Source organism: Phocoena phocoena, chromosome 20, assembly GCF_963924675.1.
Source record: "Phocoena phocoena chromosome 20, mPhoPho1.1, whole genome shotgun sequence".
Lineage (NCBI taxonomy): Eukaryota > Metazoa > Chordata > Mammalia > Artiodactyla > Phocoenidae > Phocoena > Phocoena phocoena.
The window spans coordinates 14636256-14663232 of NC_089238.1; the positions used below are offsets into that span (position 1 = coordinate 14636256).

Sequence of the window (26977 nt, forward strand, 5' to 3'; positions counted from 1 at the left end):
GGTGGGGGAAGTAACGGGGAGGGACAGGCAAATGTCAATTTAGAATCCAAATTCATAACTTAGAGTAAAATATATTTGGATTAAAAAGAAATATAAAATAAAATTAAGAAACAAAAAATAGTGAAAGAGGGTAACTATCAGACATGAATATTTGTTGTTGTTGTTTAAAATATCAGGAAGGTGACAAGAGCTTTAGCTTTTATTATTCATCAGTATGAATTCCCTGATGACGAATGAGATCTGAGCCACTACTAAATGCCTTTCCACATTCCTTACAATTATAGGGCTTTTCACCAGTATGAATTCTGAGGTGTCGAGTAAGGTTTGAGCATTTATTAAAGGCCTTTCCACATTCATTACATTCATATGGTTTTTCATCTGTATGAATTCTCTGGTGTTGAAAAAGCTGTGAGTTCTGAGTAAAGGCCTTCCCACATTCAAGACATTCAAAAGGTTTCTCACCAGCATGAATTCTCTGATGCTGACGAAGTTGTGAGCTCTGAGTAAAAGCCTTCCCACATTCCTTACAATCATAGGGTTTCTCCCCAGTGTGAATTCTCTGATGATTAGTAAGTGCTGAGCCACTACTAAAGGCTTTGCCACATTCTTTGCACTCATAGGGTTTCTCACCTGTATGAATTCTCTGATGCTGTACAAGCTTTGAGCTCTGAGTAAAAGCTTTGCCACATTCCTTACATTCATAGGGTTTCTCACCTGTATGAATTCTCACATGTTGAAAAAGTTGTGAGCTCTTAGTAAAGGCTTTCCCACATACTTTACATTCATACGGTTTTTCACCAGTGTGAATTCTCTGATGGTCAATAAGATTTGAGCAATAACTAAAGGCCTTCCCGCATTCCTTACATTCATAGGGTTTCTTACCGGTATGAATTCTCTGATGTTGAGAAAGGTATGAGCTACAGCTGAAGGCCTTTCCACATTCTTTACATTCAAAGGGTTTTTCACCGGTATGAATTTTCAGATGTCGAGTAACATGTGAGCCACAACTAAAGAATTTCCCACACTCCTTACATTCATAAGATTTTTCGCCAATATGAATTCTCTGATGTTGAAGAAATTGTGAATTCTGACTAAAGATCTTTCCACATTTCTTACATTCATATGGTTTCTCTTCACTGTTAATTATTTGATGTAGAGTAAAGAATGTCTGTTGAATAGATGTGGGCATGTATTCATGAGTGAACATTTCTTGGCTGAAATGCCCATTTTGATATCCCACTTGTCTTTCAAAGTGGTTTCTATATTCCAAAACATCTCTAAAACTGGAGTATTCAAGGCCATGCTTTGTAAGTCCCATCATCTCCCTCTGGCATGATTCTATTTCATAAACTTCCTTCTTTAGTGATAATAACTTGGTTTCACACATTGATTCCAGATCTGAAAGAAAATAAAATGGTAAATATTCTTCCCCCACCTCGTTTGTGAAAAGTTAAACTTTTATAATAGAAATGGAAAAACTAAAGTGAAAATAATATCTGGTAGTGAATGACAGAGTTCTCAAGTATATCTGTTTAATCTGAAAAATGGACAAGAAACGCACAAAATTAAGGAGGTATAATGCAGGAAGCAGCAGGAGGAGACTATGGAAATAGGAAACCACAATGATTCTCAAATACTGATGTGGATCAGAATCATCTGAAAAGTTGATAAATATACAATGCTTGGGCATATTAAAAGATGACTAGTTTTATATACATCTCTATAAGCTTGCATGTATGTGTATGTAAGAAAGAGAGTACATCATCATACTATATATATTACAAAAAGTGGACAATTTGCTACCTCCATTAAAGGTCTACTGAGAGGAATAAACGCATATAGGGGGAGATTCTTGGGCTCTGTAGTATAATAAAGTATAAATTTGATCTTTGTCCCCAGTTCCTAACACAGAGCTTGAAAAACCCTTTGAATTTCCTGAGTGATAGCAGTGTTTTCATTATGCTAATGAGGTGACTCATGGTGGACCCCTAGATAGTTTTAGGATGGGGAATGGTCACTAGAAAGACCCAGCATATGATTAGAGGATTGGGACTTTCAGCTGCTTGACCTCTGGGGTGGAGAGAGAAGCTAGAGATTGAGTGGCCAATGCCTTAATCAATCATGCCAATGTAATTAAGCCCTAATAAAAACTCTGGACACCGAAGCTCAATGGAGATTTCTGGTTGGTGAACACACGGAGGCGATTCACCAGGAGGGTGACACACTTTGACTTCACAGGGAGAGGTTACGGAACCTCTGCCTCCAGAAGCCTACCCTAACTCATCTGATATGTATCCTTTACAGTAAAACTGCAATTGTAAGTACAGAGCTTTCCTAAGTTCTGTGAATCATTCTAGCAAAGCCTGCAGGGGCCATGGAAATCCCAAATTTATAGCCAGTTGGTCAGAAGTGTGGGTGGTCTGAGGAACCCCTGAGACTTGCAGCTGGTGTCAGAAGTGAGGGCAGTCTTGTGTAAGACTGGCTATTAACCTGTGGGGTCTAAGCTAACTCTGGGTAGTTAGTGTCAGAATTAAACTGCAGTACACCCAGTTGGGGATAAAACAGAATAGGGTCCATAATAAAGGGCATACTAGATGCAACTTAAAAGCGATTACAGAGGGTCAGCCAGATGGGGGAACAGCCTAAGGTAAGTCAATGAACTGATTTGATGTGAGTGGCAGATAGGGAAGACTCAGAGCATGCTATGTGCTGAGGATTCAGTGAAAATACTGTTTGCCTTGGAATTCCGTGATGCTGATCTTGGGACAAGGGAGAGACTTGCTCATGTACCACTGCAGTGACTAAGAGGGGAGACTCCTGAAGTTTAAGGCAGACAGAGAGAAAAAAGACACAGTGCAACAGCAAAGGAAACAATAAACAAAATGAAAAGACAACCTATGGAATGGGTGAAAATATTTGCAAACAATGCCACCAACAAGAGCTTAATTTCCAAAATATACAAATAGCTCATACAGCTCAATATCAAAAAATCAACCCAATCGGGACTTCCCTGGTTGTCCAGTGGATAAGACTCTGTGCTCCCAATGCAGGGGGCCCGAATTCGATCCCTGGTCAGGGAACTAGATCTCACATGCTGCAACTAAGAGTTCTCATGCAGCAATGAAGATCCCACATGCTGCAACTAAGACCCTGTGCAACCAAATAAATAGATAAATATTTTTTTAAAAAATCAACCCAATCAAAAAATGGGCAGAAGATCTAAATAGACATTTCTCCAAAGAAGACATTCAGGGGACTTCCCTGGTGGCACAGTGGTTAAGAATCCGCCTGCCAATGCAGGGGACACGGGTTCAATTCCTGGTCCAGGAAGATCCCACATGCCGTGGAGCAACTAAGCCTGTGCTCCACAACTACTGAGCCTGTGCTCTAGAGCTTGCAAGCCACAACTACTAAGCCTGTGCACCACAACTACTGAAGCCCGCACACCCTAGAGTCCGCATGCCACAACTACTGAGCCCATTAGCTGCGACTACTGAAGCCCACACGCCCCAGAGCCTATGTGCTGCAACAAACTGAGCCCGCATGCTACAACTACTGAAACCGTGCACCTAGAGCTCTTGCTCTGCAACAAGAGAAGCCACTGCAATGAGAAGCCCGTGCACCTCAATGAAGAGTAGCCCCCACTCGCCATAACTAAAGAGAAAGCCCATACACAGCAATGAAGACCCAACACAGCCAGAAAAAAAACAAAGAAGACATTCAGATGGCCAACAGGCACATGAAAAGATGCTCAACATTGCTAATCATCAGGGAAATGCAAATCAAAACCACAATAAGATATTACCTCACAACTGTCAGAATGGCCATCATCCAAAAGTCTACAAATAATAAATACTAGAGAGGGTGTGGAGAAAGGGAACCCTTATACACTATTGGTAGGAAATGTAAATTGGTGAGCCACTATGGAGAATAGTATGATGGTTCCTTAAAAAACTAAAAATAGAGTTACCATATGATCCAGCAATCCCACTCCAGGCATATATCCAGAAAAGATGAAAACTATAATTTGAAAAGATACATGCCCCCCAATGTTCATAACAGCACTATTTATAATAGCCAAGACATAGAAGCAAGCTAAATGTCCACTGACAGATGAATGGATAAAGAAGATGTGGTATATATACACACACACACACATACATACATACACACACAATGGAATATTACTCAGCCACAAAAAAGAATGAAACAATGCCATTTGCAGCAACATGGATGGACCTAAAGATGATCATACTAAGTGAAGTAAGTTAGACAAATACTGTATGATATCACTTATATGTGGAATTTTAAAAAATGATACAAATGAACTTATTTACAAAACAGAAACAGACTCACAGACCTAGAAAACAAACTTATGGTTACCAAAGAGGAAATATGGGGGGAGGGAATAAATGAGAAGTTTGGGATTAGCAGATACAAACTACTATACATAAAATAAACAACTAGGTCCTACTGTATAGCACAGGGAACTATATTCAATATCTTACAATAAACTATAATGAAAAAGAATCTGAAAAAATCTATATATATGTATAACTGAATCACTTTGCTGTATACCAGAAACTAACACAATATTGTAAATCAACTATACTTCAATTTAAAAAAAGAACAATATAAGGGAAAAATAATTCTCAGGAGTTTCATACAAGGATTGTAAAAAATAATAATAATAAGACACAGTGCAAGATACTACCATGGAAAGATGACAGGAGTCAGAAGCAGATTGATGAGAGCTGAATCCCATCACTGAGAGTTACTTACTATAGGTTCCTAGGCAATTATTTAACCTTTCTAGTCCCCATTTCACCTGTAAAAGGGAGATAATCCTTAATTCATGATTACTAAGAGTGTGAGGAAAAGTGTTAGTGAATGTCTTTGAGTAAAGTGTTCAGTATTTGATAACTATTATTATAAAGCAATTTCTTACCCAAAATGGAGATTTTAGGCAAATTAAACAGTGTGAAGATGTCAAAATGGAGCCTATTAGAACATCTCAAGCCAGAAACAGGGAATGCATTTCAGCGTGTTCTTCTTCCTCCTACCTCCATAGGACCTTTCAGCAAGTTTCATCTAGTTAAGCTCTTCAGTAGCTTTTCTATCTCCACTGCCAATACCCTATTCCAAACCAGAATCATCTGTTACTCAGACCACTCAAGTAGCCTCCTAACCCAGATCCCCACCAAGTTTTCACAGTTTTTAATCTCTTCAGGCACAAAAATGACATTTGGCCTGGCCTTCCACTGCTCAAAATCCAAACTCCTCATAACCACTGGCAAAGGCTGAATAATGTGGTTCCTACTTGTCTCTCCAATCTCGACTCACACTCCACACATGCTTGCTCTTGGGCCCCAACAACGCTAGCTTTCTTTCAGTTCTTCAAACACACCAAGTTTTCCCCTCCTAGAAGGGCCTTCACAGGGGTTCTTCCCTCTGCCTGTAGTTTTCTTCTTTATAAACACATTAAAGAGTAAGACCTAGCAGTGAGCCTAATACTATAGTAATTCTGAAATAGTGATGAGCATAAATGGTATTTCAATATGTCTACAGCAACAATAAAATGATATGAAAATATCTGTGATTTCCATTCATGTCAAAGTCACAGGAACTACTAACACTATTACGGTTTGTTGCATATACCATAACAGGAAGAAATGCTAAAGTTCAATTAGAGGATACAGAATATAAAGATGCATTTTTTTCTTTTCAACCAAGTTCATCAACTCCCTCAATTCTATCCAAAGGAACCCAAATCATTGGCCAGCAGCTATAAGGAAGACTAGTACTTGGAAGGGAGGGGCAGTGCAGATACATGCAGACATGCGCCCACGCGCGCACACACACATATACTATTTTGGGAGTTGTAACAGAAAACATTTAGATGAGTTGAAGAGGAAGAAAAGCTAGCAAGGAACTGAATCTAAAATATGGGTAAGAGTTTTCTTTGTGGGGGATGTGAAGGGCACCTTCTACTTGAAATTAAGAGGGGGAGTGGAGAAGAGTAGTAGAAAGCAGTAAGTGAGGGAAGGAATGAAACAGGTCATTTGTAAACTCGTGCTAAAAAGACTTAGTTTTTCCCACAGGCCTAGGGTTTTGATGGGAGCTTAGATAACATCTCAAAGGTGCTGTTTCTTCACTGATCAACTGAGTTATTGCCTGTAGTGCCCTGCTTCTGTCCAATCATTTCTCACTCACCTGAACACAGGCCTCTTGTCAGCTCTCTGCCAATCATCCAGGGCTCTTTCCCCTGTTCCAATAAGGAGATAACTTGAGGCTTAGGAATGTAAAGTCCTGCTCACAAGAAAAGATATGGAACATGGTTATGCTGTGGGTAAATCTGATCCAGAAGTAAGATCCAGTCCCTTGATGATCAAGGAAGAGATGCCACTACAGGAACAGTCAAACAAAGAAGATGAAGCTCAGCCACAGCCAATTGGAGCTGCCCATTTCCCACTCTTCCTTTTCATTTCAGTTCAAACCATTTACTTGGGAACAGGGAGCAGAAATTCAGCTGGTAGCTTGAAAAGCAGCTGAGAAATTCACTGTGGAAGAAACAGACATTCCAGAGAACTCAAAATTACTGGGATAGATGCCCTTACCCACTGACACCAGATTGCTATAGTTCTCCAACATCACATCTCTGTACAAGTCCCTCTGAGCAGGGTCCAGGAATTCCCACTCCTCTTGAGAGAAGTCTACAGACACATCACTGAACATCACTGATCCCTGAAACAACAGACACGTGTATTATTTGTGTAACAAAAAGAAATATTTCAGAGACTACTGTGTTTATATTTGGGAGTAAAGCAAAGAGCAATTATATTGGTGTCACTAAGAACCAGGATCTTTAGATCCTAGAAACAGGTGCAAGAGTTGTCAGTTTATTTCGTATTAAAAAAAAAAAATTCCTCACTCAGTCCATAGAAAAGGCCTAGAAACAATAATTAACCCAGTAGTGATGAGCATCCCTAGTGTCTAGATTGTAGTCTCTAAGTATCGTATTCAAATAAAAGTAACCAAAGTTGGGAAGGAGACAATTTCAGAATTGAGTCAAATGCATAGGATGAGTCTGAACATTCTGTTGTATCAGAAAACAAGAGAGCTATCAAAAACTACTAGAATCATGTTAAAAGGACGCAGGAACCTACTTGAAAAGCCTCCCATTGGCCAAAGACAGCATAATTTGAGGATCAAATGTAATGGACTGATGAGATCAAAAATGTTTAAATCCATGAGCTCATAACAATATTGAACAAAAAATTACTAGCCATCTTTGTAGGATTCTAAGAGACCAACTCATTCTTTTAAAAACTGGTAAATAAGGGGTAAGAATCAAACATTCTTTTCCATACAAACTGTCCTTTAGGGTAACCAAACATTTGATGAGACATTTTACTTTACAGATAGTACTCTACCTAATCTATGAAGAAGGAATGACAGAATTTAGATATCATTTTGCAACCCCTAATGAATTAATAAATCTAGACAATAATCATCACTGGTGGCTAACATTACAAAAGGAAAGAGAACCAGAAATAATACGCCCCCTAATGGAACCACACATCACCACCTAGGAAATATTCCTGACAAAAAAATCCCAACTGAACCTGACCACGTTTCTAGACCTAACTACTGACTCTCAGGAAACACTTAAATGATACCAGAGAGAAGAAATCAGCAAAATCCAAACAGTGGACAAATGAATCTGTTTTTCTTTCCCAACAAAAACTGCACAGAAAGAAAAGAGATGGAAGGGGTACCTACAAAGTAAGAGACTGGAGAGACATATTAACCAATTGCAGTGCACAGTCCTTCTCTGGATTCTAATTCAAATAAATGATTAAAAAAGTAGACAGTTATGAAAATTTGAACACTGGCTATTGATATTAACAAATGATTTTTAACTTTTTCAGATGCAATAATGGCATAATGATTGTTTTTTTTTAAAAAAATAAACCTTATCCTTGAGAGATACATACCAATTTGAATTTGCTTCAAAAAAATCCTGTGTGTGGGAGTGAGGTTAAGGGAGTGTGCATGGAAGAAACAAGTAGAGGTATGGATGAAACAAGATTGACTGTGAGTTGATAATAATTGAAACTTAATGGTGAGCTTATGGTAGTTCACAAGACTACTTTTCTGTGTCTGGAATTTATTATAACAAAGCTTTCTAAAGAAGGTTCTTCTGAGACCTCTGATCTCAACAAGTTATGAAGTGGCTGAACTCACTATAATCATCCATCATCCTTATCCTTATTTCTGAGATAAAGAAAATTGGTGATTCATTTGGAAATTCCTCATGACTCACACTTCCTGTTCAAACTTAAATTGGACTTCTTCATGGATACCCTAAAAGAGTCACAGAGATCTGCCTGTATCAGCTACCAACCCAACAATCCTCCAAGCCCCATAAACCAGGAGACCTTGCAACACTCTAATATTTGGAGCTACCAATACCACCTCCTGTCCTATTTTACTGGAGAATACTGATCTGTAGAGATAATCTTGGCTTTTCCATGTTTGTCTCAGCTAAGCAACTCATATCTCCACCTTGTCAAATCACTGCCCAGACAGGACAAGTTTATTCTACAAATCTACTCTTGTTTCCTTTAAGAAAATGCATTTCTTCTCCATCATAGTCCCTGGGAAAGGGCTGAGAAAAGAGATGCTCAATTATTTACTGAATGAAAATATTAAAACTGAGTCAAAAGAATAGGAGCACTAAGGAATGATAATAGGATTATCTGACTAGAATGAGAGGAAATAGGGACCAGGACCTGAAGGAACCCTCATAGCCAGAAATGTCAGGAGAAAGAAAGCAAATGCTCACATGCCCTTTAAAAAAAATTTTTTTTTTTCTTAGAAAGAACTGAATGTCAGGAAGGTAAGAAAGAGCATCAACTAACTCACCTGGGCCATGGCTTTCAGTATTACAGGAGATGATCACTCCTCCTTGGGGCTGTTCTCCTGGAAAAGGATAGTGTTCTGAGAAGGCAGGCCTGGGGAAGCAAAGAAATGCTCTAGAAACAACACTGGCTTTACAGCTTTCAGACTCTCCAGGCAAAACTACCTCTACTTCCCTTGGTCTTAGGATATAACTCTAGTGAGTGGGAATATGGAATAAATCCCCCTCCTATCTCAGCTCCAGAAACCCCAGGCTTTAGCTGCAGTAAGATGGATCCTGGCTAGTCAATCCAAAGAAACACAGACTCCTATTGCCTCTCCTTCACCCAAACAACCCAGGTTCCTGTCTCAGCCAGTGATTCAAGCAAGACCTTGCCCCATCTCAGTGCTGTTGTTGCTCTGAATCCAAGACAGCGCTGCTATGACTTGCCCTGAGCAGATCCCTCCTCTGTAGCCCTCAGGTCCCCAAGCCAGACTCACCTAAATGGTGCTTTTGGCCAGGAACACAGTTCAATCTAATTAGAAGGACTAAAGACTTCCCAAATCAAGTCTCATTTCCCAAGCCTGAGAAAGTCAAATTCCCCCTACCACACCCCTGCACCCATACCCACACTGAGGCACTCCTCATCCTTATGTTCTAGCTCTCATTTGTTAAAAAACAAAACAAACAAACAAAAAACTTTGCTTATGTGTTTTACCCACACAAAACTGTCAAAATGTCAACTTTTCTAGCTCTGGGATAAGATCCTTCTTACCTATACATATTTATATAAATTTCTCTTTTTTAATTTTAATGCTTTCATTTGTTACATTTAAATCTTTAATCAATTATTATTTTATTTTGGTATAAAATTATTTGGTAAAAGACAATGGAATAAGATTAGCAATTATTATTTTATTTTAGTATAAGAAATGAGTTAAGAATCCTACTTTATTTCCCCCCAGAGAGGGCTACCCTGGTGTACTTAAAACACATGCGAATAATATTTCATAAGACATAAAATGCACCATTATTTTATATGTCACTAAGAAAGAAAGAAACTATTTAAGATATAACCCGATTTCAGGTATGTTGAAATGAGGAAAAAAAGTGAGCCTTAGAATAATGACTATGGAATGTATTTTGTCTACTGATTTAAATGCTACCCTTATCATAGATGATACATGTTTGGATTTATTTGTGATTCTATTTTGATTCAGTGATCTCTTTATTATTTTGCCAGTACCACATTCTCTATATAATTTAAAAATATGTTTTAATGTCTTAATAAAAGCCCCCTCCACTACATACCAATTAGAATGGCCAAAATCCAGAACACTGATAACACCAAATGCTGGCCAGGATGTGGAGCAACAGGAACTCTCATTCATTGCTGGTGAGAATGCAAAATGGTACAGCCACTTTGGAAGACAGCTTGGCAGCTTCGTACAAAATCAAACATACTCTTACCATATGGAGTTGAGAATACCTAGTGGGATGGAGAAAAAGTTCAGGAAAAGGAAAGAGAAGCAATCATCAAAGTTATCTCACTGCAAACTCCTAGTTCAAGGAGTCAGAAGGTTAAACTTTTTCTTTAAAGTTTATGGTATTGATTAGTTCAGTGAAATGGACACTGTTTATTATCTAACACTGACTGAAAAGCTTATCCATGGGCAAGAAATCAAATGGCTCACAGAGAAGCTTGATAGTAGAAGTTATGGGAAAGAACAAAGCAATTGTTTTCTAGTTGTTTCCTATGGAGTACTGCTTTTCTAATAGATTTAGGAAAAAAAAAAGTTAAATAATACTGTTGATAGTGCCTTCTCCCTGATTTTACTATGAAGGCTTCTAGTATTTCACTATTAGGCATTAGGTTAGTTTTTTTTTAACTTTTTAATACAGAAATTTCCAAACATACATAAAAGTAGAATTTAAATAGTATAAAAAACCTTCCATGTACCCACTAACTGGCTTCAACAATTATAAAGTCCCAGACAATATTGTTTTATCTAGATTCTAATCCACTAATTTTTATTGAGATATACCTCGCACACCATGTAAGTTACTCACTTAAAGTATATAATTCAATGTTTTTTAGTATATCATCACAATCCAATTTTAGAACATTTTCATCTCCCCTAAAAGAAACCCCATTAAGAGTCTATCCCAGGACTTCCCTAGTGGCACAGTAGTTAAGCATTCACCTGCCAATGCAGAGGACATGGGTTCGATCCCTGGTCCAGGAAGATCCCACATGCCACGGAGCAACTAATCCCGCAAGCCACAACTACTGAGTCCACGTGTCACAATTACTGAAGCCCGTGCACCTAGAGCCCATGATCTACAACAAGAGAAGCCACTGCAATGAGAAGCCCGCACACCACAACAGAGTAGCCCCGCTTGCCACAACTAGAGAAAAGCCTGTGTGCAGCAATGAAGAGCCAATGCAGCCAAAAATAAATAAATAATTTTAAAAAAAGAAACTGAGTCACAAAATTAAAAATCTATACTAAAAACAGAAATCAACATGTTTGATGAAGTTGAAAAGGTACTCAGCTTAATGATCACCAGCTCAGGTTCTAATGCTCTTATACTGTACAACCTAGTCCCAGGTACTGACCAAAAACTGGGAGCTCAGCTTTAAATCTACCCTGTAGTGTTTTTTCTTTCCTCATATCTAATTTGGTAATTTGTGTCTTATCTCCCCTTTTTTCTTTAAGTTTTTATAGAGGTTTATCCATTTTTATTTATTCCCCAAAATTAACTTTTGGAGTTATTAATTTTCTCAATTATATATTTACTTTATATTTCAATACACATAAATTTATATTGAGCTCTTATTATTTCCTATTTTTTGTTTTCTTTGGGTTTAATTTAGTATTCAGCTTTATTTCCTTAACTTCTTGAGATGAAAACATAGATCATTAATTTTTCAACATTCTTCTTTACTAGAGTATGCATTTACAGCTCTATATTTTCTTTAGGTTTAGCTTTAGCAACACCCCACATTTTGACGTTATATTTTCATTATCTTTCAGTTCAAAATATTTTTAATTTCCATTGCAATTTCTTCTTTGATTCACCAGTTATTTATAAATACAATTGCTTAAATCCCAAACACTGGGATATTTCTAAATATCATTCTGTTATTGACTTCTGCTGAATTCCACTGTGGACAGAAAACATACAGTATTATTTCAATCCTTTGAAAGTTACTGAGATTTCTTTTATGGTCCAGCACATGATCAATTTGGATAAATGTCTCATATGCATCTGAAAAGGATATATACTGTAGTCGTAAGGTACACTGTTCTACATATATCATTTCAGTCAAGTTTGTCAATCACACTGCCCAAATATTATATAGCTTTACTCAGTTTCTATTGATTGTTCTATCAGCTATTGAAACAAGTGCTAAAAATCCCCCACTATGACTGTGATTTGTCTACTACTTCTTTTACTTCCGTCAAATATACTTGAAGTCATTTTATGAAGGTCTATGTATTTAGAACTGTAATATCTTACTAGTAGTCTAACCTTTTTATTATGAACTATTGTTCTTTATCTCTAGTAAAGCTTCTTGTCCCACAGTCTAATTCCCATACAATGAGAGTGAGTCAGGAGTGTAAATTGATACTATTTAGAAAAACTGTCAGTATATATTAAAGCTGAATATTTGCGTAACCTATGCCACAGAAATTTCACTCCTAGGGACATACCCAACAGAAATGCATTCATAAGTGTACCAAAAGACATGTGCAAGAATGTTCATAGCAGTCTTGCTCATAATAGGTCCGATCTGAAAACAGCTTAAATACCAATAGATAATGGAAAGGATAAATTGTGGTATGTTCATACAATGGAATTTTAAGCAACAACAATAATAAATGACCTATACTACATGAAGCAACATGGATGAGTCTCACATATTCATACTACATAATATTATTAAGTAGTACATTCATATTACATGTAAAATGTAATGATGAATAAAAAGAAGTCAAGCACAAAAGAGTGGATATTGTGTGATTCTACTTATATAAAATTCAAGAACAGGTAAAATTAATCTATGGCTATAGATTCAGGAGAGGTGGATAGTGAGTGGATGGAACAAGAATAGGGCTTCTAGAATGCTGGTAATGTTCTACTTCCTGATCTGATCTGAGCTCTGGTTAAGCAAATATGCTCATTTTCTAAAATTCATCAAGTCATATACTTTCATTTCTGTACTTTTTGGAATGTATGTTATACTTTTAAAACCATGTGATATATGAGAAGAGTCATCAAAAATTAAAATACCAAGTGACTAAGTATTAGAATACACGATGACTATGCTTATAATCTGCTGGTAAGAATTTAACTGGTACAACCATATTGAAAATCAGTCCGGCATTATCTAGGAAATTTGAAAATACACACGTATCTTATGGCCCAGCAATTCCATTGGTATGTTTATACCCTAGGAAAGCATGCATAGGTGCACCAGGGTACTTATAAAGCAACAAGGAAACCCCAGCGCACCTTGTATTTGGCTTGGTCAACAGCCATTCCTCCTTCTCCTCTGGGGACCTCTCTGAGAAAAGCAGAGCTGAGGAAGGAGAAAGGAATCATGAAATGCCAGGCCCTTCTCGTGGCTCAGACTGATCAGATCAGAGGTTACCCTGGACCCACACCTGCCACCCATGGAGAGGAAGGATGGAGAAAGGTCAGAGGAGACTAGGCTGTCCTGAGCATTCCTGGTTTCAGAAGGGGAAAAGTCTGCGGCCCACGACCAAAATCTGTCCTGACCTAACATATCAACCACTGGGACATACACACTGTTAGCCTGGCACAATTACAGGCACCCTCCAACCGCACACTCAGTGCCACATAAAGTTACATGATCACACTTACACATCCTCACACAGTCAGACATCAGTACACTTAGTACTGCTAACATTCATAAAACCACAATCACACGCAGCCCTCTGATAACACAGCCATAGCAACATAATCACAGATTCTCAGCACTCCCCACCGCCCCAACACACACAATGATACAAAGTTGTATGGACACACACAATCTCAGTCCCACTACGGAGGCACAGTCACACCTACACACACAGAGCCGCACACTTTCACAGTCACACACCACAACGAGGATATCCACAGTCACACCTGCACACAGAGCTCTGCGCGCATGGTCAGTCACAGTGACACACCCACCACAGGGATATACAATCACACGCGCACACAGCGCGCACAGTCACATAAGGTCACAAATCGCACACATGGAATCCCACACTTCACCCTCCCCCAGTCTTATCAAATCATACAGGCCCGAGACTCCGGACCCGCCTGGACCGTCCCTTCAGACTACCAGGGGTGCACCTCCGGAACCTAGTCGAGGCCCCGGGACCTAGGCTGCTCACCTTGCACTTCCCCTTCCCCGGAGGCCTAGGGTCCCGCAGGCGAGTGAAGGGTCAGCCCTATACCCGCCAGGGTGCCTGGGAAATGTAGTCCGGAGCCAGATCCGCTCGAACAAGATGTCACTCGACCCTCGGATTTTCTGCACAGCCTGGGCCAAGCCACACTTCTTCTCGCCTCTCGGAATTGCTGCCAGGAGGCTGGAGATCCAGATACAGTCCCCACACCCCGGAGACAAGCTTCCTCCTAGGGCCCGGCCAATCTCAGGGAGCCATAAATTCCCTGAGAAATAGAATAATGTCGCTGGATTCGCGCCGGAAGTTGATTTGGAGCCGCAAGAGCTTCTGGGAAATGTAGTCTAGAGCTGGAATGGTGAGGCGCCCGCCCACGTAGAAGGTTGTCTTGGTTGGCTGCTTGCACAGAGCTTGCCGCAGTGAAGGACAGAGTGGCGGCCAGGACTATTCTAAGAGTTGTAGCTCACTCTGAGAATATTCCGGACTGAGAAAGGCATCATTTTTGCCTTCCTCCGTGGATTACCGTGGTGTGGGACCTATGCTGATCGCGGAGCGGTAACCTAGGGGTCTCAGACCCGAACCGCACCAGGGAAACTGAAGGAGAGTAATCAGACAGCCTGGAGTGGGGCTGATGGGGACGGGTTATCAGGAGCGTCCAGCAGTGTGTTTGCTGAGGATGGTAGTCTTAACTCTGATGATGGCCCCACTGTGTTAAGTCCATAGCTGAAATTGGATGAGTTACCTCATTTTCTTCATCTGGAAAACAGTGGTACTTCAGGGTGCATGTTCTGGTACCATCAGTTTTATTTGCCTTTGGAGAAGCAAACCAATTCGTCTGACACAGTTTCAAACTTGTGTTTTATAAATCATATCTCTGTTCCTTGTATGGCTGTGGATCCCACACCCTTCCGTGCCTTAGGGATCTTGTTTTCATGGGTACAGTTTGTCTTCCAAGAAAACGCAGAAGGCTGCAAATAAGAAAAGAGTTTATTTGGTGGGGTGTTAGGAATTGCACTTCTGGAGACAGATTTGGGTAAAACCGAAAGAGTGTTCCAGAAGAGAGTCAGGGGCTTATGAAGGCAAACCCCACAAAGTTATTAAAGTTGTCTGGAAGGAATTATGATTAACTCTAACCGCAGGAAAGGAAATATTTGTCCTTAAGGGATAGGCTGTCACTGAGTTATTTTAGGGGAAGTGTCTTCCAAGCATCTTGAGTTTCTGGAAGTTGAGATTCCATCTAGGCTGAGGAATGCATGTCATACTTCCTCCATGGCCTCCCAGCTACATTTTAGAGAGCTTTCTTCATAATACCGACTCCATTTTGATTTTCCTTTCACAAATTTCTACTCCCTTTGCAGAGTTTAGAGTTACATTTTATTCCTTTCCAGTCTTCCATGGTTTGATCCCTGACTCCCCAAACTCGGGGGGGCGGGGAGGGAGGGGGAGGAAAGGTTCACTACAGTAGTACAACAGCTTAGATATGAATCTTTTTTTTTTTTTTTTTTTTTTGTGGTATGCGGGCCTCTCACTGTTGTGGCCTCTCCCGTTGCGGAGCACAGGCTCCGGACGCGCAGGCTCAGCGGCCATAGCTCACGGGCCCAGCCGCTCCGCGGCATGTGGGATCTTCCCGGACCGGGGCATGAACCCGCGTCCCCTGCATCGGCAGGCGGACTCTCACCCACTGCGCCACCAAGGAAACCCTTAGATATGAATGTTATCCCTTTCACCTCTTGGAAACAATTAAAAGTCACAAAAAGGGACCAAAACAGAAAACTCCAGTTTCTGTGAAGTTCGGAGAAAGGAAAAGCCCATGAACTCCAAAATACACATGAGCACTTCCCAATACAGTTGATATTAGGTAAAAGCACGCTATAGAATGAGGACTGGTGAACAGAAGTGAGAGTGATGCTTAGGAGCTAGTAAATCCTATTAGAGAAGACTCCAGACATAAGGGGGAAAATCATTTCAGGAAGACTAAGTGCTTATCTTGAAAGATAAACTTTGGAGAGGGAACTGCCATGAAGAGAGTAGAGGGCAAACAGAGTAACAGATGGAAGCCATGTGCCAAGATCAGGAGTCAAGTTTAAGGGAAATTGATCCAGAAAACTAAAATATGTCTCAGTTTTGACTGAAGTTATTGGTCTGTAAGCTAGAAGAAGACTCCAGTATCAGAGAAAACCTACAGTTGCTTAAAGGAGAGAAACTTAGATTAGTGTCAAGTTTCTACTCAATAATATTTAGCACCAGAAATCAGTGGAACAAAACCAAAAGGATAATCAAGAGAGTGAATGCCAATTATTTTTGTTCACAATCAAGCTGCAATTCAGGTATAGATATAATTTAGGGTCACCCTAAAATGAGGATGTGAATCAGGGTGACTTGAGAGCCAGGGACAGTAATATAAAGGATAGGGTGGTTTATTTTAGTAGAATAAACAGGATGATGATTAATATGTGAAAATAGCTAAAAACAAAACAAATGAATAAAAAAGACACTAAAATGTTATGAGTGGAAGAAGATGGAGGAGGTAGATAGAATGAGTAGGACCTGATGGAGCGAAGTTTGCAGGAGAAATTCTTAGACAAGAAAGAAGAGTATGGATGCAGCAATTACAGAGGTGAGGGAAGAAAAGAACTGTGGGGAACAGAGTAAAATGTGAAATAAAATGGCTTGTTAGGAAGATTGTATGCTTCAGATTATGACAGGCCTGAGATTCAAATCCGAGTTCTGAAAATTAACTATTTGTGACCTTGAGCAAATGACTTGTGCTCTATGTACAACATCATCAAAAATCTTGATAAAAGTATCTTTTTCTCATGAACACCATATGGATCAGGGAAAACGTGTGGATTAGTTTATACAAAATAAATGCTCAAAAGCTATTGAACACTTCTCAACTCGTTCTTTGAAGCCAGTATCACCCTGATGCCAAAATCAGACAAAGAAATTAGGAGAAAAGAAAACTAGAGGCAAATATACTTTATGAAGACAGACACAAAAATTCTCTAAAATTACTAGTAAATGGAATCTAGCAACATATTAAAAAGATTATATGCCATAGGGCTTCCCTGGTTGCACAGTGGCTAAGAATCTGCCTGCCAATGCAGGGGACACAGGTTCGAGCCCTGGTCTGGGAAGATCCCACATGCCGTGGAGCAACTAAGCCCGTGTGCCACAACTACAGAGCCTGTGCTCTAGAGCCCTCATGCCACAACTACTGAAGCCCACTCACCTAGAGCCTGTGCTCTACAACAAGAGAAGCCAACGCAATGAGAAGCCTGCGCACCACAATGAAGAGTAGTCCCCACTCGCTGCAACTAGAGAAAAGCCTGCGTGCAGCAACAAAGACCCAACACAGCCAAAAATAAAATTTAAAAAATAAAATAAATTAATTTTTAAAAGATTATATGCCATAAATAACCAACTAGGATTTATTCCAGGAATACAACGATGGTCCAATATATGAAGGCCAATCAAAATAATACATCATATTAACAGAACAAAAACAAAAGTCATATGATCATCTCAGTAGATCCAGAAAAGCATTTGATAAACCCAATAACATTTCGTGATAAAAAACAAAACAACTCAACAAACTGGGAATAGAAGAGAACTTCTTCAAACTAATAATGACACCTGTGAAAAATGCAGAGCTAACATCATAGTTGATGGTAAAGGGCAGAAATTTTTCTCTTGTGCTAAGTGCAATACATTGAATGTGTCCCCCCAGAATTCATATGTTGGAACCTAATCCTCATGTGGTGGTATGTGGAGGTGGGTCCTTTAGGGTTAATTAGATTATGAGAATAGAACCATCATGAATGGGATTGGTGCCCTTAAGAAAGAGACTTCAGGGATCTCCCTTGCCCCCCTACCATGTGAGGACACAGCAAGAAGATAGCTGTCTGTGAACCAGGAAGTGGGCTCTCACCAAATGTGGAATTTGACAGCACCTTAATCTTGGACTTCCCAGCTTCCAGAACTGTGAGAAATAAATGCTTGCTGTTTGGGTCACCCAGTCTATGGTATTTTTGTTATAGTAGTCCAAAAGGACTAAGACAATCAGGAACAAGCCTGTTCAAGAATGTCCATTCTCCCCATTTCTTTCTTGCTTTTTTTTTTTTTTTTTTTTGCAGTATGCAGCCTCTCACTGTTGTGGCCTCTCCTGTTGCAGAGCACAGGCTCCGGACGCGCAGGTTCAGCGGCCATGGCTCACAGGCCCAGCCACTCTGCGGCATGTGGGGTCTTCCTGGACAGGGGCACGAATCCATGTCACCTGCATCGGCAGGCGGACTCTCAACCACTGCGCCACCAGGGAAGCCCCCATTCTCCCCATTTCTACTCAACGTTGTACTGGAGATTTTAGACAGGGCAATTAGGCAAGAAAAAGAAAGAAAACGAATCCAGATTGGGAAGGAAGAAGTAAAACTCTGTTCACAGATGCCATGGTCTTATTCATAGAGAATCTTAAGGGATCCACACAAGTGAATGCACCAAGGTTTCAGGTTACACGATCAATATTCAAAAATCAATTGTGTTTCTATATGCAAACAATGAACAATCCAAAAATGAAATTAAGAATACAATTTCATTTTATTCAAAAACTAGTTAGGGATAAACTTAGTAGAAGAAGTGCAAGATGGTGTTTACTAGAAACTGTGAAACTTAGTTGAAGGAAATTAAAGAAGACCTTAAAATGAGAAAGCTTTCCCATATTCATATATTGGAAGATTGAATATTGTTAAGAAAGCAATACTCCCCAAACTGACATACAAATTCAGCACATTATCAAAATCCCAGCCTGATTTTGGTAAGAATTGATAAGCTGACCCTAACGTTCATATGGATTGAAAGGGACCCAGAAAAGCAAAACAAAGTTGAAGGACTCACATTTTCTGATTTCAAAACTTACTGCAAAGCTACAGTAATCAAGACAGCATATTCTTGGCACAAAATATAGACATCTAGCATTGAGAATGCAGAAACAAGCCCTTATATTTACAGTCAACTGATTTTTCAACAAGAGTGCCAAAACAATTTAATGGGGGAAAGAATAGTCTTTTCAACAAATGATGCTGGGACAACTGGATAAGCACACACAAAAGAATGAAGACTTTTACCTCACACCATGTATAAAAATGGACTCAAACGGATCATGGATCATAGATCGAAATATCAGAGCTAAATCTATAAAACTCCCAGAAGAAAACATAGGACTAAATCTTTGTAACCTTTGGGTTGTACATGGCTTCTTTTATATGCAACCAAAAGCACACATGACAAACAAAAACAGATAAATTGATTTCATCAAACTCAAACAATATTGTACTTCAAAGGACACCAGTAAGAAAGTGAAAAGACAACCCACAGAAAATATTTTCAAATCATATATCTGATAAGTAATTTTTATTTATGATATATGAAGAATAGTTACAACTCAATAAAAAAACAAATAACCCCAATTTTTAAATGGTCAAAGTATTTGAATAGTCAAATATGCAAATGACCAATCACCACATTAAAAGATGCTCAACACCGTTAGGTGTTATTTGTATTAGGAAAATGCAAATCAAAACCAAAATGAGACAGTATCTCACCCACACTCAGATGACTAAAAATAAAAAGTTTGTAAAACTCTAGAGATTCATCAGCATCAAACCTAATATTTGGAAGTCTTTTTGTTGCCAGTCGTCATTTTAACCCTTCCACCATCCTGAAAAGGTTTACAGAATATCTGAAGAGTCAAATGAATTAACAATGTAATTTTTTAAAAGGGTTCCCACATAGAAAGGATAAACTTTTCTCATTTTCAACAGCTTTTCCCCACATTGTCGACCTGACAATTAGGACAGCTCTTAACCACCTTGAACTTTTTGGAACTCATCAATCATGCCTGATAAATTCTCAGCGTTCCTTTCTTTTTTTTCTTACCTCCTGAGTTATACCAAGAAGGTGAGGGAGCAAGACTTTGGGGTTATCAAGTGGTCACCTGGGAAGCAATAAAGATGGTCTGGTGGAAAGATGCCCTGTCAGACCCCAAAGTTTATGGATTTGGAATCTAGCCTTGGAGAAAAGAAACATTTTTTAAAAAGTCAATAAATAAAATCCCAGAGAATACTGATCAATTGACAAGAATACAAGGAAAAATAACTGAGAATAACAAATGGCTGCAGCCTTAGCTGTGTTGAAGGCAACCCAGGGACCATTCAATTTTTTTAGCTCCTACAGAAGTGAGGAAACTGACAAGAGTACAGAATTTCTGTACTTGTTGGAGCCTAATCTTGGTTTTTCAGTTGCTTATAGACATGAAGAGCCCCAAGACCTAAAAAGAGACCATGTGAATAATAGCAGGCTTTTGAGACATAGAAATTCACACTCTGGTGAGACAGCCATGTCTTCCACACATGTCCATATATAATCTAGCCAAACAAAACATTTATTATTTTACTTTTTATCTTAAACATTTTTAGACATACACAAAAGTGGACTGAATAGTATGAACATCCCCCCTCACACACCCAACCCATGTACCATTCAGCTTTAACAGTTATCAAACTTTTGCCAACCTTGTTTCAACTAGTCCTGTCTGAATTTTTTTTTCTGTAGTATTTTTAAAGCATATTCCAGACACTACAAATAAGTTTTTAAGTACAAACAATGTTTCAATGACAATGTAATTAAAGCTTTAAAACTCTAGTTTTTAATAATAAATTAATGTTATTGAATTTTTGTATTTGTAAATATTTATTTTACCATCACGGTTGTACAGTTATACATTGATAGAAATAAATAAGTACTGACGCAGCTGAGGTTTTTTTTTTTTTTTCGGTACGCGGGCCTCTCACTGTTGTGGCCTCTCCCGTTGCGGAGCACAGGCTCCGGGCGCGCAGGCTCAGCGGCCATGGCTCATGGACCCAGCCGCTCTGCGGCATGTGGGATCTTCCTGGACCGGGGCACGAACCCATGTCTCCTGCATCAGCAGGCGGACTCTCAACCACTGCACCACCAGGGAAGCCTGGCACCTGAGGTTTTTGTGGTAACTATCTCCTCTCTCTGAATTTTAATTTCTCTAGAACTCAATATTGTATTAGTCTAACATCCCAAAGATAATTAGGAATTTTTGAAAATATATTTAGGATATCATAGTAAAGAACACAGTCATTGTTGATATAAGAATATATCAAAGAGGGTTTCCCTGGTGGCGCAGTGGTTGAGAGTCCGCCTGCCGATGCAGGGGACACATGTTCATGTCCCAGTCTGGGAAGATCCCACATGCCGCGGAGCGGCTGGTCCTGTGAGCCATGGCCGCTGAGCCTGGGCGTCCGGAGCCTGTGCTCCGCAACGGGAGAGGCCACAACTGTGAGAGGCCCGCGTACCGCAAAAAAAAAAAAAAAAAAAAAAAAGAATATATCAAAGAAAATAGCACTTTAAAACTTAGATACATAGATAGTGTAACTATAACTCTATAGATACATATAATTTGCACTATTGTCTGAGGTTTACAAGAATCAATTTATAAAGATGAGTTATTTCAACCACAACTCAGTCTAGTTGTATACCCACACTTATGCATATCTATACTTATGTAATCCTCAATATTAGTGCATGTAATAACTTTTCTGGTGATAAGGCAAATGAGTGGTAAGCATGTTCCATTTAATTTAGGCTTTTCTGTTTGCAACAGTGTAGTCTTCTATGAACTAAAATGTTATTTTATCTCCCTGCCTCTGGGAGAAGAGCTTAAAGAGAATGAATGGAACTATAATTATCAGGGCATAACATTATTAAAGCAGTGAATCAGAAACATAAACGTTTTAGCGGTTATAGGTAACATCCACAGGATGTAGCAATGATCTCAGAAGGTAAGACCCAATGTCCTTTAGGACTCACTTGTGAAAACTAACAATGGCCAAGACTGTTTTATGGCTTAAAAGGCTATTGATGTTCTCTACAGCTGCAGCAGAGGAGGGTCATGGGTTTTTCATAATCTTTAAGCATTTATCCATGGATTTACTTTTATTATCAACTTGAAAAAATATGTTGGAAAAAAACGAAGTTTTTAGCATATGTGCTCAGATACTCTCACCAGCCATTCTCTATTTTTATTAGAACATGGTCACATTTTTTTAAAAGTAAATTTTAATAAATTATTTTCTTGAAATAGCATATAGTATGAGTCTAGTCCAAATTGCCTTCTTGGGACTTCCCTGGTGGTCCAGTGGTTAAGAATCCGTCTTCCAATGCAGGGGACACGGGTTCGATCCCTGGTCGGGGAACTAAGATCCCACTGCCTCAGGGTGCTGCAACGAAGACCCAGCGCAGCCAAAAAAAAAAAAAAAGCAAAATAAAACAAATTGCCTTCTTATCAAGCAACATTTATAGACTAATTCTTCCTTTACCATTATTATGGACTAGTGCTTTAAGCATTTATTCTTAAACAGATTAACTTTTCAGAGTCAAGTTTCCTGTTCCTCTGGTCTGTCTGTTAGCTTTTACCTCTTTCCTCTCTGCCCGCAAAAAAACATTCTGCTCTCTTTTACCATCAGTTAGTTTGGTAGAAGTAAATCCCTGTTCTTTACGGAAATACTATAGCATTATTCTTTTTTACTTTTAAAATTAATAAATACTTAGTAAAATATAAGAAAATGAAAACTTGTACCAACTAGAGAAAATTGCAGGTTTGCAATGTGCATACTTTACTGTATTATGGACAACTTTTCTTGTTTGTAAATATAAGTCTGGATCACAAATTTTTAGTTTCATAGTATTCTGTTGTATGGATTTGCTATCATTTATTTAACCAAAATCCCAATGATAAACATCGAGATTGTCTCAAAAAATTTTTGCTATTAAGAATAAAACTTCACCACTTCACACCCACTAGGATGGCTATAATAAAGAAGATAATAGCAAGTGTTGACAAGGACGTGGAAAAGTTGGAAACCTATACACTGCTGGTGGGTATGTCAAGTGGGGCAGTTTTTTAGAAATCTGTTTGACAGAACTCAAAATGTTAAACATAGAATTACTATTTTACCCAGCAATTATACTCCTAGGTATTTACACAAGAAAATTGAATGTGCACAGAAAAACTTGTACACAACTGTTCATTGCAGCATTATTCACAATAGCCAAAAAGTAGAACCAACCCAAATGTCCATCAACTAATGAGTGGATAAATAAAATGTGGTGTAACCATACAATGTAATACTATTTGTCACTAAAATGAAGTACTGATACATGCCACAATGTGGATGACCCTTGAAAACATGTTAATTAAAAGAAGCCAGCTAGAGAAGACCATACTGTACAATTCCATTCATATAAAATGTCCAGAGCAAGCACACAGAGTAGATTTTTGTGTCCAGAGACACAGAGTAGATTAGTGGATGCCTAGGGTTAGTGGGTTTGGGGACAACAGGAAGTTACTGCTGAAGGGTACAAGTTTATTTTGGGGATGATGAAAATGTTCTAAAATTGATTGTGGTGATGGTTGTATAACTGTGTAAATAGGATTTCCTTGGTGGTCCAGTGGTTAAGATTCTGCCCTTCCACTACAGGGCCCGTGGGTTTGATCCCTGGTCAGGGAAGTTCTACATGCTGTGCAGTGTGGCCAAATAAATAAATAAATAATAAATAAATAAATAACTGTGTAAATATACTAAAAAGTATTGAATTATTCATGTTAAGTGAGTGACTCATATGGTATGTGAATTATATCTCAGTAAAGCTGTTTAAAAAAAACACATGATCTGGGCTTCCCTGGTGGCGCAGTGGTTGAGAGTTCGCCTGCTGACGCAGGCGACACGGGTTTGTGCCCCAGTCTGGGAATATCCCAAATGCCGCGGAGTGGCTGGGCCCGTGAGCCTTGGCCGCTGAGCCTGTGCGTCCGGAGCCTGTGCTCCGCAACGGGAGAGGCCACAACACGGTGAGAGGCCCGCATACCGCAAAAAACAAAACAAAACAAAACAAAACATGATCTCCATTACTCTCTTGGATAAATATTTGCATCCTTTTATGATTTTTTAAAATTAAAAAAATTTATTCTTAATTACAAAAGGAATACATACATTCTTATTTGTAAAAACGGAGATATTACATTTAAAACAAAAGTACTTTGATTCACCATAACAATCCCAATGACTTCTTTAGTTGTTGGGACTTCCCTGGTGGCTCAGTGGTTGAAAATCTGCCTGCCAATGCAGGGGACATGGGTTCAAGCCCTGGTCTGGGAAGATCCCATATGCCATGGAGCAACAAAGCCTGTGTGCCACAACTACTGAGCCTGTGCTCTAGATCCCACTAGCCACATCTACTGAGCCCACATGCCACAACTACTGAAGCCCACGTGCCTAGAGCCCATGCTCCGCAACAAGAGAAGCCCGCACACCGCAACGAAGAGTAGCCCCTGCTCACGGCAACTAGAGAAAGCCCGTGAGCAGCAGCAAAGACCCAACGCAGCCAAAAATGAATAAATAAATTTATTAAAAAAAAAAAGTCGTCACACTTGACGTTTGGGTATGTATCCTTCCACAAACATTTTTCTACATGCTTTGGTACATAGACATATGTCTAAGGAAAATCCTTGATTTGTGCTTTCTCTGTGTGTGTCTTTGAGGTTTGCCTTTTTCTTTCAACAGTTTCTTGGAAAATGTCATTCTTAAATGTGTGCAAGTATATATACATCATTATTTTAAACTTCTACATAGAATACTGTGATTTATTTAGCCCTCATCTCTCTGATGTACATGAGTATCGTTTCAGTGTTTTGCTGTCATCAGTTTCTGAATGCTTGCCTACTTGTGCTTCTGTGGCTGCTTCTCTCAGTAGATAAGGAGAAGCTGGCTAGTGGGATAGTTGGATTACGTTTTTTGTTTTTTTTTGGATTACGTATTTTTAAAGTTTTAACTGATTGCCAAATTTTCCATGGAGTTGCCAAACTAATTTTCATTTGTGTCAGCAGGATATAAAAGTATCCTCTAATCCACAACCTCCCTGATACATGATATACACTTTTCTTAATTTTGGCTAATCAATCTCATTTTCTTTTGTATCTTTTCATGAAGTTGGCCATCTTTTCATATGTCTACCAGCTATTTGATATGCCTAAGTGTAGTTCTTCAGTTTTTTGGTGTGTGGGTTTTGTGGGTTTTTTAATTTTTTGTATTTATTCTGCTTGGTATTCTCTGAGCATCCTGGATCTGTGGTAGTTTGGTGTATGTCATTAATTTTGGAAAGGTTTTGGCCATAATTACTTCAAATAATTCTACTCAGCTCTCTCTTCTCCTTTCTGGTATTCCACTTACATGCATGTTCTACCTTTGAAATTGTCCCATAGTTCTTGGAAGTTCTGTTCTGTTTTTTGTTTGTTTTTTATTTTTGGCTATATTGGGTCTTCATTGCTGCACACCGGCTTTTCTCTAGTTGCATCAAGCGGGGGCTACTCTTTGTTGCAATGCATGGGCTTCTCATTGCTGTAGCTTCTCTTGTTGCGGAGCATGGGCTCTAGGCACGCGGGCTTCAGTAGTTGTGGCACGCGGGCTCAGTAGCTGTAGCTTGTGGGCTCTAGAGAGCAGGCTCAGTAGTTGTGGCACACGGGCTTAGTTGCTCCGTGGCATGTGGAATCTTCCCAGACCAGGGCTCGAACCCGTGTCCCCTGCATTGGCAGGCAGATTTTTAACCACTGTGCCACCAGGGAAGTCCTCTTGTTTTGTTTTTAAATTCATTTTTCTCTTTGCATTTATTTTGGGACGTTTCTATTGACCTATCTTCAAGCTCACTGATTCTATCCTTGGCTGTGTCCAGTCAACAGACAAGACTATCAAAGGCACGAAGAGTCATTTCTGTCACAGTGCTTTTTCTTTCTAGCATCTCCTTTGACTATTTTCCTAGAGTGCCCATTTCTCTACTTACATCACCCACCCATTATTGTACATTGTCTACATTTTCCATTAGAATCTTAACATATTAGTTATATTAAAATAGCAGATGATCTCAACATCTATGTCTTATCTAGATCTGTACTCCTCCTCAGAAAGAGTGTGTATCTTGAGGCTCTACCACAATAATCTACCATTATTATATAGAGCCCTACTGGTGTGGTGGTAAGGTGGGGGGTGGGGAATGTTCTATAATTTTCCAGTTAAATCTCAATCTTTTTAGTGGGCCTAGATCTCCAGCCTGTGACTTCACAAGTGTTTCTTCATGGTTTAAACCTTCGTTCCCCTTTGGGGAGACAGGAAGGCTAGAGGGGGCTAAAGTAAGAACTCCAGCTGGGAGAAGGCTCTGATAAATTTATGTTTGTTATCATTTGTTATGGAGAGCTCTCTGTGTGCATTCCCTCTCCTAGAGTCATGACAAGATCTTCCTCAGATCCTTACAGTGAGAACCTAGTGGGGTTTCAGAGGTAAGACCAAAGAAAATGTGGGACACCACTAAGACTGTAGTTCTCAGGAGTTTCTTGCTCTCATACTAGTCTACGTCGGCATCCAACAATTTGTCAAAATTACTATGTACGTGTTCCTACCAGTTTATGGCTCCAGTAGCTTCTGCTCCAGGTAAACAGATCTGGCTACAACACTCTGGATTTGCGTATAACTCTCTAGATCTCAGGGTGATGGTTTGCCCTGTAGTCTCGGTTCTCTCATGGGTCCTG

General features: G+C 39.3%; 1 protein-coding gene across 1 annotated transcript; it reads right to left on the bottom strand.

The window, feature by feature from the left end:
• Window positions 1-202: 202 nt before the first annotated feature.
• On the bottom strand, window positions 203-9009 carry LOC136141244 (zinc finger protein 383). Its single transcript, XM_065899434.1, has 4 exons — window positions 8929-9009; window positions 6618-6744; window positions 6214-6309; window positions 203-1398 (listed from the first exon to the last, which is right to left on the bottom strand). Exons 1-4 carry the CDS (start codon window positions 8935-8937, stop codon window positions 203-205), a joined length of 1428 nt encoding a protein of 475 aa, XP_065755506.1. The 5' UTR covers window positions 8938-9009.
• Between the last annotated feature and the right edge of the window lie 17968 nt (window positions 9010-26977).

Coding starts and splice junctions, on each gene's coding strand:
- LOC136141244 (XM_065899434.1), bottom strand. Junction 6,310..6,617: donor TAGCAATCTGGTGTCAGTGG/GTAAGGGCATCT, acceptor TCTTGTGAGCAG/GACTTTACATTCCTAAGCCT. Junction 1,399..6,213: donor GACAAGAGGCCTGTGTTCAG/GTGAGTGAGAAA, acceptor ATTTTCTTTCAG/ATCTGGAATCAATGTGTGAA.